At 38.1% G+C, this 12,085-nt stretch overlaps 1 protein-coding gene across 4 annotated transcripts in view; it reads left to right on the top strand.

Moving 5' to 3' along the window:
- The window catches only part of LOC108967763 (whirlin), a 72,607-nt gene that overhangs the window by 50,441 nt on the left and 10,081 nt on the right, over nucleotides 1–12,085 (top strand). The window contains exons 10-11 of one of the 4 annotated variants that reach the window (XM_018931375.1): nucleotides 9,644–9,649; nucleotides 11,754–11,834. In XM_018931375.1, coding sequence (XP_018786920.1) covers nucleotides 9,644–9,649; nucleotides 11,754–11,834 — 87 coding nt within the window. Of the gene's footprint in view, nucleotides 1–5,718; nucleotides 7,397–7,627; nucleotides 7,681–9,643; nucleotides 9,650–11,753; nucleotides 11,835–12,085 lie in introns of those variants that run through there. The other 3 variants (XM_018931376.1, XM_018931379.1, XM_018931378.1) reach the window with 3 other exon arrangements.

A 12,085-nucleotide genomic window follows, 5' to 3' on the forward strand; every position in this document is an offset into this window, starting at 1 on the left:
TCACAGTGGCACAATAAATAAGTAAAAATCAAATCGCACGTTGTTTGTGTGTGTGTGCTGGCGACAACAACAACAACAACAGCAACGTTCGAAATTGTAGCCAAAAACCAAGCAACCAAACACCGAAATCAGCGCCAAAGTTGAAGCTTTAACAAAAAATATATCTCATGTATCTTTCACATCCATAAACGGAGCGCTGGTCGGAAGCACAGCTGTGCAGACGCGCCAGCGGGCTATGCGGCATTCAGGCAGTGTCACACAGCTGTAAAGCATGGCGCGCAGCGGCTTGGCAGATCTGTGCAGAGAGCGAAGTCCAACGTAGGCGCTGTGCTGTCTGCACTACTTTTGAGCGCTTTCGTGTGATCCATCTAAGGCAGCAAGCTCGACGCTGCATTTATTTGCTTTGTTGACATCAGCGCCAGAGTTCTGCGCTCTTTCAGGTTAACATATTCAATATCTGTTAGGGTTTTTTCTGTGCTGCTGTAAACAGAAAGAGATAGAGAGAGAGAGAGCTGAAAATTAGAAAATTTAGGGAAGTCTTAAGGGCATTGGGTTTAGATGAGTTGAATTCCAATCCCTACTTTATTTCATCATATCTATTCAGCTGAAACGTCACATCCTCTAGGGTTCGGTATAAAAATGGGTTAAGGACTTCACTGACTCCAAAGATCGACAAGATGCCGCTCCATTTACTAAAAAGCTTCATATCCAATGGAGTTCCAGTTCTTTTTGTCATAACTTCCTCGTTAAAACGACACATCCTCAATGTTAGGGCATACAAGAGCTCCACTATTGCCAAAGATCGACAAGATTAATCACCAATCACTATTTTATCATATCTGAATCGTTAAAGCATCACATCCTCAATAAACGAGTATACAAACGAGCTAGAGGTTCCTCTGACTCCGGAGATCGGCCAGATTCCTGTAAATTCAACAAAAGATTGCATATCCAAGACTTTAGGAGGCTTTGAAGAGATTAGCTGAGTTGAACCCCAATCCTTACTTAATTATATGTAACTCGTTGCAACGTCAAATCCTCAAGGCTGCAGAAATCAAACGAGCTAAGAACTCCACGGAGTTTAGGACTCCAAAAGATTCTGCTCAATTCAATAATAGTCTTCGGATGCAAGACTACACGAAGTTGTGCATACGTTAGCGAAGTTGAGTCCCAAAAGCTATTTTATCATATTTATCCAGAGATAAACAGCTTCATATCCGAGACCGTAGAAGGTTATATATAAGTTAGAAGAACTCTATTTCATAATATCTACCTCGTTGAAACGTCATATTCTCAAGGCTTGAGTATACAAATGGCTGAAGAGCTCCACTAACCCCGAGACTATAGTTGGACCATGAATAGCTCAGAGTGAGTGGAGCCGCAATCCCTATTTCATTATATCTACCGAGTTGAAAAGACACGTTTTCAATGCTTAAGTAGGCAAGCGAGTTAAGAGCTCAATTCAGTCCAGATCTCGACAAGATCCCGCTCAATTTAATAAAAGACTTGATAGCCAAATCTATAAGAAGCAGCCGTGACGAAACTAATATTCAAAATTGTAAACAGAAATTGATTTTACTCACTTTGCAGCATATAATGCACAAAAGCGTTAGCTAAATAATGCTTAGCTGGCCATTGAGTAGAACCCATTTCCGGCTTTTCATAGCCGCCTTGGATGCTCAGCGATAGCTGTTGTTGACTGCATTTGGGCGCAACGTTGACCGTGGACTTTGCTGTCGCTGTTGAGTATTTGCTTTGTTCTCGAACAATGCCAAACACTGCAGAAACCAAGCGTTAGTAACAACAACACCAAATGACAAGAACCAACACCGACAGGGCAGAGAGGAAGGCAAAGGGCATTCAGGAAATTGCATGTAAAAGCTCCAGCTTTTATGCAATAACTACTATTACGAAAACAACAACTACTACTACAACAATAACAAAAAGTATTGATTGCAAAGAAAGCAGCTGCTTTCATAAGAACATTTTGCCTTTGCGAAAGTCGATTTGTGTCTGCAATTCGGAAAATGGCAGAGGGTAATGGACAAATCGGGATAATACAACAAATAGCAAATAAACCTTTGATCTTCACTGCATTGTCGCTCGACAAAAAGGTAGCCACCAGTAAATGGAGTAAATAGCTTAAACGGGTATAACGAGATTGTCTGCTGGTCAGTCGGCGCAGTGAAAATGGTCGTAGACTGCACGCAGTTGGTGATGGCATGGAAATTACCGTAAGCAGCGGTAGATGTAAACAACATTGCAGCGACTAATATATATATATGTGTGTACATATGGTTCGAAGATATGTGTCATGTGTAAATTAACGAAGTGACAAGCAAAGAATACGACTAACGGTCTTAGAACTCAATATTAGCTCTTTAGTGGTATTTACCTTAAGCCAAACGGTGGTTAATTGAAGGTGTGGCATTTTTGTACACACATACATGCACATACGAATATGGTTAGTTATGACATAAATAATGCCAAGAGATAACATAGCGTGCTCTGTTATTACATAGCAAGCAGACATACAAACATACATGTGAATATTGATATATTTGCCAGTTTCGACAGCAGCCATATGCTAGACTGGTACCATCTGAAGAACTTCTGCTGGAATTTTAGAGTTGCCTTGAATAATAATTTATACCAAATTTTTGTAAGGATATCTTTTCAAATGAATAAGTTTTTCCTACAGGGACATAATTTTTAACAATCAGTTTGTATGACAACTATATGCTATAGTTGTTCGATCTGAACAATTTCTGGGAAGATTATGGAGTTGCTTCGGTGAACACTTCATGCTAAATTTCGTGAAGCTACCTTCATATTTAAAAAAGTTTTTCATACAAAGGCTGGATTTTAAGCGTTCAGTTTGTATGGCAGGTATATGCTATAGTCGTCCAATCTGAACAATTTCTGCAGGAAAACTAGAGTTGCTTTGGATAATAATATTTGGCAAATTTTGTAAGGATATCTTCTCAAATGAAAAAGTTTTTCCTACAAGGACTGAATTGTAAACGACCAGTTTGTATGACAGCTATATGCTATAGTGATCCGATCTGAACAATTTCCTTGGAAATTATAGATTTGACTTCAATAATAATTCTTGTGAATTTGCTTGAAGATATATTGTCAAATAAAAAAGTTTTTCATACAGGACTTGATTTTGATTGTTCAATTTGTATGTCAGCTATATGCTATAGTGATCCTATATGAATAATTTCTGCATAGAATGCGTCTTTATCTTAAAAAATAATCCATGGCGAATTTCGTAAAGATATCTCGTCAAATGAAAAAGCTTTCCGTACAAGCACTACATTCCGATCGTTCAGTTTACATGGCAGCTATATGCTACAGTAGTCCGATATCGACAGATTCGACAAATGAGCAGTTGCTTAGTGAAAAATGGATGTGTACAAAATTTCAGTTCGATACCTTAAAAATTGAGGGACTAGTTGAGGTATATACAGCTAAACAAGCAGACATTGTTAAATCGTTATCTTGACAAAGCAAATGCAATTAAAACTAACAACTGCAAATATTTATGAGCAAATATAATTAGATATAAATGATATCACCACTGTTTCGATAACAAATTGCTAAAAGCTGATAAGACGGCAACTGATATTTTAGGTACTGCGTGACAAGCAAAATGATTGATAAGAACTGATAAGTGGCGGCTACTAAATCAAAACAGTTATGAGCAAAAATGCATAAACTTTCGCGAGTTGAATAACGGACCATTTTATATTTGACCATTGCGGTCATCTTAAAAGCTCGTAAAGGGAAAAAGTAGTCGGCCAGCTTGTGGTCTACAGTTGAAGCTTTGTTCTAACTGTTAAACCCGAGTAAACGAAAAATCAAGGACAATATAGAGATCTAAGAAGTCTTAAAATCCACAAAATACCATTCTGCCGAGTTGACAGTCCGTATCCGGATAAAAAATTTTGGGTCCGCCGGAATCTATTGTCTGAAGGTGGAGCTCTGGCGGCCTTTCAAGCTGTCGGTATACTGCAGTATATTTTAGGCGGAAGTCTTTGCGGCAAGAAAAGCGGCTCAGATAGTGAAAAAACTTCTAAAAGTGTGGAAACGAAATCTTTTATTCGGAGTTGGATCTCAGTTAAACCTTCAAGGTGGCGGTAAAGTGTAGCATCTTCCAGGTGGAGGTATTTGTGAGCAAGAAAACGGCTTAGCTCACGTCGCACTACAATAGAGAATGTCGTTAGGAGCAGGGCTGTAGATGTTGAGGCGGAAAGCGACTGCGTATATACAAGTTTCCAGACCACGAAGTTAGCCAACTGGCAACTGGCAACTGGCTGCTTATATATATGGTCCTCATCCAGAAAGGAATTCCGAAAGACGAAATGGATGCAGAGATTGTTAAAAATGTCCTCCGAGCTGGCCCAGGAAGTACGTAAGTTGCTTAAAATGACATATAATCAAAATTCCGAACTAACTGATATACGGATCAGAAGCCCGAAGCCCGAAGAACAACACAAAGGGCGGTCATTGACGTAATGACAGGTGCAAAAGTACCATCCGATAAGCCAAGGTCATGAACCAGAGCCAAGAAAAATAAAAAGCTTTCTTTGTACTCACACGGTGTTGATGGGACCGCGAGAGGGTAGTTGATCTAATAGCAGCCAACAACTTACTGGTATCAGAAAGGTAGGCGCGAAGCGCCTTATTTGTTTCTATCCAGCCTTATGTATAACCTGTTTTAGATATCTTCGCAGTTCAAGAGGCTAGACGAAGATTAAGATGAAGACGAAGACGAAAACGAAACAGAGACGAAGTATCAAGTCTGGATATCAAATTCATCTGTATGACGCATACTTCAGCTCAAATTAGACTGTACTGATTTACTGATAGACTGGCTGTACTTAGGCACAGTAGGTCTCCGTTCCAACACTAGTCGGCTGTAGCTAATTGGAATGTAGTTGGGTTTTTAGCCGGCCAAGCACTGTTAACTCGGCAGCATTCCTCCAAATTAGATCCGTGATGTTTTCTGCCGCAACAGTATAACTTAATGAAAACTTGAAACCCAGCGGAAGCGTCCGCCCACACAATTTTGTACCACAACACCAAGCCCTAGCTGACTAATTAGCGGCGTATTTTGGCTAGACTCTACGAGAAAGGAACTCGAATGCAAATCAGTGCCTTTATGCCGTCCTTTTCGCCACACTTAGCGTACTTACAACGCGCTGTAAGCTGCAGCAGCTAAAAATTGAGTGGCGTTTACTTATTATCTAAAGCAACAACAACAAATGCAGAATAGTCCAAGTAATATAATCCTACTACATAACAACTGGTTGCGTAAATAATGGACGGCATAGACGTAGTCGTTAATCCAGCTGCTTGGATACAACCGGATGTGCCTGGGCTGTGCAGCCACGGTGGCACTGCAAGAGCATCAAGGCAAGGTATACACCTATAATAGGGTTATAAAACAACACAGCATACCAACAACACAACAAAACAGCAGCGAAGCGAAACTGCATGCGCGAAATTTCTAAAACGCCTCGAAGGATAAATGGCAAGCGAAAACAAAAAAGCTCCATCATAATAACAAAAGCAGCGTTCTTTTCGTTTTCTGTTTTTATTTTCGATTGCTACTTTTCATACTTTACTTATTTTTTTTTAATTTTTCCTATTTTTTTTATTTTTATTTATTTTTGTTTTAATTTTCTTTTCTTTTTATTTTCTTTGTAGCTTCATTTACGCTTAACGCCCGTTTGGCCAAAATAAAGCAGTCGCAGCATCCGTAACGTTGCGCCGTTGCGCGTTGCGGCAATAAAAAGTGGTCCAAACTGATGAGCCTGGGAAAAAGTTGGCGGCAAAACAGCGGCCGCAGCAGCTGCTACAATGTGGTGATGGCTGCAAAAAGAACCCACCGCCCAGGTGCTGAGCCCAACCGCTCCAACTCTTGCGCGCTGCGCAGCTGCAGCGATGTGCCACATATTTGTCTTTGTATGCATGTATGCGTGTATGATTGTATCTGTGTGGACTTGTAGTGCCAACGGCTGTCGCAATATGGTCTGCTCGGTCGATCTTTTGTCGGCAGCAAGCATTCAGAACTTTTGAGCGGCAACAATACATTAAAATGACAATAACAATAACAACAACGACAACAACAATAACAACAAAAAACAGCTGCAGCATAACAGTGCTCGTAAAACATAAGTGACTACACGACGCATCGTTTTACGCAATCTCCAAACAGGCCAAACACACTGTTACACACAGCCGCATAGTCTGTTTGTATGCGAGATTTAGTAAGCAGCAGATTTGCACAGCTTCAGAGCCTCACATGTCTGTCTGGCCGCGTCGGTGTGTGCTGCTGAAAATATGCAATGCGTGTGAGCACACTTAAGCACACACACACATGCGTGCATATGTGTCTAGAAAACAACAAAAACAACTGCTTACCCATATCCTTCCTTCTTTGCCTTGCGCCGGCGGCATTTCGATTTGCCACATTTTTTATGCCACTGAAACTCCGCTTACCATGTCGCGCCACACTGCCACAGCACAGTTCTCATTACAAACACACACACATGCGCGTAGGCTCATTTACACTCGCTTTGCCTTTTATTTGTTAACTGTCTGCCTTACTAACAGACTAACTGACTGCTCGACTGTCTGTCCGCCTGCCTGGCAGTCTCCGGATTGGCCGCCGGTTTGACTGCTTACTTGGCCTTTTCATTGGTCATCTGGCTGTCAGGCTGTCTGCCTGTCCTACCGCCTGCCTTACTTTCGTCATTCGCTGCTGCTGTGCGCTTTTGTTGTAATGCCGTCGCCGCTGCTTTCCTTTGCCAAGCAAACGTCGTGTAAGTTTCCACTTTATTGTGCTGTAAGTGTCTGGCTGCTTGGCTTGCGTTTGAATTCATCGGTTTTTTGTTTTGATTGCTGCTTCGTTGCGCTTGCAACCTTAACCCTCGACGGCACATGAGTTATGTCTCGTGTGTTCACAGTTGTGGCAGCGCGTCAGTTAGTTAGCGTTTCAGAAATAATCGATAATTAGAATTTATTTGTTACATGCTCGAAGGTTTCTACAACTTCCACGAACATTATACACACATTTTGTAGGCGCCCCACTCGCTGCGGAGTTCAAGTTCATGGCGCTGTGGGAGCGCCAGTGCGCGCCGTTGGATAGCGCGAATACAACTTAAACTCATGGCAAATTGTATATGCATACTTTTAGGCGACGTAAAACAATGCAGCCCTTTTTATAGGCGGCATGTATGAAGTAAGCCTACTTTTAGGCAGCTAGTATGAAGACCTCATACAGGGTGGGGTTTTTAATGCAGATTTATGGCAGATATTATTATTAAATATTCAATATATGTATATGTAATAAAGCACAAGAAGAAAATTCTTTATTGTTCCTTTAACAATCTCTGTCTCAGAGAAAATAAAATCACGCTGTGTTAAACTTTAACATTTTATTATTTTAAAGACAATATTGCAACTACCTACAGAAGTTAAGTTGTACATATATGTATGTGTAAGTATTGAATAAACATGTGTACATACATAATACTAACTTCATCTGAGGAAATAGTGATCAAAACAGACCGCTGTCCTCGAATTCGGCTAATATTTTTTATTTACTTAACAGCGTATATTAAGTTTGCCACTATGTTTCTAACACACAGACGAAACGACGAAGACCCCATAAAGCATTATGTATGGAAGTGATCAGCGTAACGAGCTAAGTCCTTTCCTATAGTAGGGGGAATCAACAGTCGGAGGGCCTCAACTAAATATCGTAATCAAAATGTTAAGGCATTTAAAGCCTAATTTCTTTAAAAACCGGCAATTTGGGACACATTTTTATTTTTCTAAATTACTGGGTGAATCCAAATTTGTTTTTTCTTTAATAAAAATATGCCCCATGCGATTCTGCAAATTTCTGCATTTTTATTTTTTCTCTACGACCAGTAGTTTAGAAGTTATAAGCATTTTTGTATTCGCTTGAATTCGGCGGCTGCTTGCTGCATGCTCCTGGTCGCCTGGTAGAAATCCGAGATTTTGGCACCAAATTGAATGTAATTTTCCTGCATCGACGGCGGATGCTCCGCAAATCTGCGTGGAGTGTTGCATACGCAAAGGGGCGAAATTCGGAACACGGATGCGGCCATATGCAACGGCCGGAAATGGGAAGTGGTCCACGACCGGAAACGAAATCACGGTACCGCACTTCCGGTCCGACAACCAAACCGGAAGTACCAAACCGGAAACGGATGTGTTGTACCGGAAGTGGTATAACGGCACCACACTTCCGGTATGGCACCCAAACCGGAAGTCGCAAACCGGAAACGGATGTTGTTTGCCTCCGGTATTGCAATTCCGTTTCCGCCCGGGACTTCCGGTTTGGTTGGTGGTCCGGAAGTGCGGTACCGTTATTATACTTCCGGTTCAGTTTATCAATTTCCGGTTTGTTACTTCCGGTTTGGTTGTCGGACCGGAAGTGCGGTACCGTGATTTCGCTTCCGGTCGCGATCCACTTCCGATTTCCGGCCGTTGCATATGGCCGCATCCGTGTTCCGAATTTCGCCCCTTTGCGTATGCAACACTCCACGCAAATTTGCGGAGCATCCGCCGTCGCTGCAGGAAAATTACATTCAATTTGGTGCCAAAATCTCGGATTTCTACCAGGCGACCAGGAGCATGCAGCAAGCAGCCGCCGAATTCAAGCGAATACAAAAATGCTTATAACTTCTAAACTACTGGTCGTAGAGAAAAAATAAAAATGCAGAAATTTGCAGAATCGCATGGGGCATATTTTTATTAAAGAAAAAACAAATTTGGATTCACCCAGTAATTTAGAAAAATAAAAATGTGTTCCAAATCCCTGATTTTGGAGGAGAAAATCGTCAAAATGATGCTTTCTCCCATGTGAAACTGTTGAAAAGGGGTGTGGGCGGTTTTTCGAGTATCTTTCTATTTATTTCGAGTCCAAAACTTTTAAAATGGAGTATTTTGTCAAACTCAAGTCCTTGTATGGGAAACTTTTTTATTTGATAAGATATCAGCAAGAAACTTTGCACAGATTATTATTTCGAGCATCCTTTCAATATTCCCAGGAATTGTTCAGATCAAATCACTATAACATATAGCTGTCATACAAACTAACCTATGAAAATCAAGATAAGGATCCTTTTTATGCACTTTTATGCTACGAGAAATGCACCTGTTTCAGGATATTTTATCTTTGGTGCCGACAAAGTTAATTTATCTCCATACTTCAAATTGTATTATTTTTTTTATGTGTCGTGAAAACTTCATTACAGCTGCGTATACATAAAATTGCATGTGTGTGCTGTAGAATAGTTTTGGGGTCATTTCACTATAAAATATACATTTTAAGCAAATATTCTAATATATACTTAAAGTTATATACATATACATATATGTTTTTTTTTAAATAAATTTTTTTTACATATGGTATATTATATGGGCATACATATTAAATAAAAACTATTCATAAAACATAATATATCAACATTTTACTTTATCCCAAAAGCTTAACCTAAAATATAACTCAAAAGTACGAATTCAATAACTTAAGTTCGCTCTCTTCTCTTTTTCCAAATAAACTGCAACCTGCTTACCAATACGCTGCCTCACACAGGAACAGGTAAGTTTGTCCACATAGTTTAGTCAATCCCGTTTCCTACGCTCTAAGTTCTATGCCTAATTTAACTCAACTAAAACAACTAAATAATACTAACGAAAAGGCAATGAAACACACCACACACATGTATGCATAGGCTGCTGGACTTTTTGAAAAAAATTGGTGTTTTCACAGGCAAAAGGGGGATTAATGCAAATGCATTATAGTAAAAGGATTTGCTCAGTGGGTGAATATGTGCCATAACTGACACAGAAAAACACACAACAACGCACCTGAACCATTTATCAAACAAAGAACACACGGCGCAAGCCACATGATCCAGTCATATGTTTTAGTGGAGCGTGTCGCGTTGCGAAAGCTTTAGTTTAAAAGTATAAAATTCAAGCAGTAACAGTGGTAGTGAAGTACAGTTAGAGCGCTATAACTAGGCTGTAATGTATGTAAGCATATATTTTTGGTTTCATTTTTACTTTTTTGAATTTACGAAGTAGACTTACCAGTATTCTAACGGTTAGTGGACATACTCCATATTATAACGGTTAGCGCGCATAGTAAAGGTAAACTTTTCGGTTTTATAATGGTTAGCGCTCATAACTAGTTAAGCGACTTACCATTATTAGTTAGAAATGTACATACATATATATAAAACTTGGTAAAAATATACTTAGCTAGCAGCTGTTGTTGTTTTAAATGAATATTTCGTCAGCTAAAATGCAAAATAACGTAACATCACTTTTCATAAGTTTACTGGCGATGGAAAAACGATATAATAGAGAGTACTCAAATTGTTGAATTGATCAAGGAAATTTGAGTTTTGTTTATGTATTGGTTATCACACACTAATACGACACGAAATTTCTTTCATTTCTGGAAATGGATATATATTGGTTATTATATTCGAGAGCCTTTCTTGACTTTTTTGGATGGTATGTTGTTTTGAATTTGAGCTGACGATTTATAACTTATAAGTGTGTTAGTTTATGAATCTATACATACATATATGTAGTACAATCGTACATATATACACACAATCGTATATATATACACAAACACGCATATATAATATATAACCCCAACCATATATATACAAGGCTAGTTGCCAATGTACAGTACAAACATACATACATATAGTCGTTAAAAGTATAATGAAAATGACTAGTGTTAATCAGGTTGTTGTTACCGATTTACCAGTTACCAATTTAGGTCGTTTCTTTTGATAGATGTTGTTACTCAGCTCACTGTAAGCCTACATCAACTCGTTCACAAACTTTCCAAGTAGTTTCGTGTCTATGACTACTCTATAACTCTGTATCCGCTATTTACTATATATTCACTATATATACTATATATATGAACTTATAAATAATTATGAATCGTAAATAAAGCTGTGACTCTTACTACTGCTCTAATTACTGTCTATACTACTACTTACCTACTTGTTTAGACACTATAAACTACTTAGTCTGTATTTTAGTATGTTATTTATTGATATGAAGTAATGGCAAAAACATATGGTAGTTTATGAATAGAAATCATATTTCAGCAAAAAAATTAGTAATGAAATTAGAAAAAAATTAGAAAAAGTCGAAAGAAAAATTTAGAAAAATAATTTTAACTTAAAAAATTGAAAAAAAATTCATTTAATTAAGAAAATTAAAAAACATTAATTTAATTAAGAAAATTAAAGAAGCTAAATTAAAAATAACTAAAATTAAAAAAAAATGTAATACGAAAAAATAAAAATTATCAAAATTGATATTAGAAAAAATCTTCTAGAATTCCTTAAATCTCACAATTTGTTGTATTTCGTTTTTTAATTCTTATGCATTTTCTTTCTTTCCTCTTTCATAACTTAACTTTTGTTTTCCCACTACCAATTCGCACGAAATGAAATTTTACGTAACAAAAAAAAATTCGAAAAAAAATCGAAAATTTAAAAAAAATCGCAACTCAAATTGAACTGAAATCAACTGTAACGAAATTGAAAACGCTTAAAATAATCAATAACCAAACGAAATCAATTCAATCAACCAACCAATCAACAAAAAAAAAATATGTGTGTTTGTTTTTTTCTTTTTTTTCTCGTTTGTTCATTGTGCATTTTCAGGGTGGCTACTTAGATGGACTACGTTCACATTTGGGTGGTTTAACACAACGTGTCAAATCATGGTATTGGGGACGGCCTCTTGTAAGTGCAATTGTATTTTTCATTTTCCCATTTCTTCTTTTTGCAACCAGCAACAACAACCACAAATAAACAACAATAAAATACTAAGGAAATTCAAAACAGAAACTTACAGCACTTTTACGCCTGCAATAACTCTAACTAACACTTACTTAAATAAAACTTAACTTAATTTAATTTAACTCATACTTAACTTAACACAACGCAACTTAACGTAATTAACTTAACAAAATTCTACTTAACGTAACTTAGCT

The sequence above is a fragment of the Bactrocera latifrons genome, unplaced genomic scaffold (assembly GCF_001853355.1).
Source record: "Bactrocera latifrons isolate USDA-ARS-PBARC rearing strain unplaced genomic scaffold, ASM185335v1 scaffold_199, whole genome shotgun sequence".
Classification (NCBI taxonomy): domain Eukaryota; kingdom Metazoa; phylum Arthropoda; class Insecta; order Diptera; family Tephritidae; genus Bactrocera; species Bactrocera latifrons.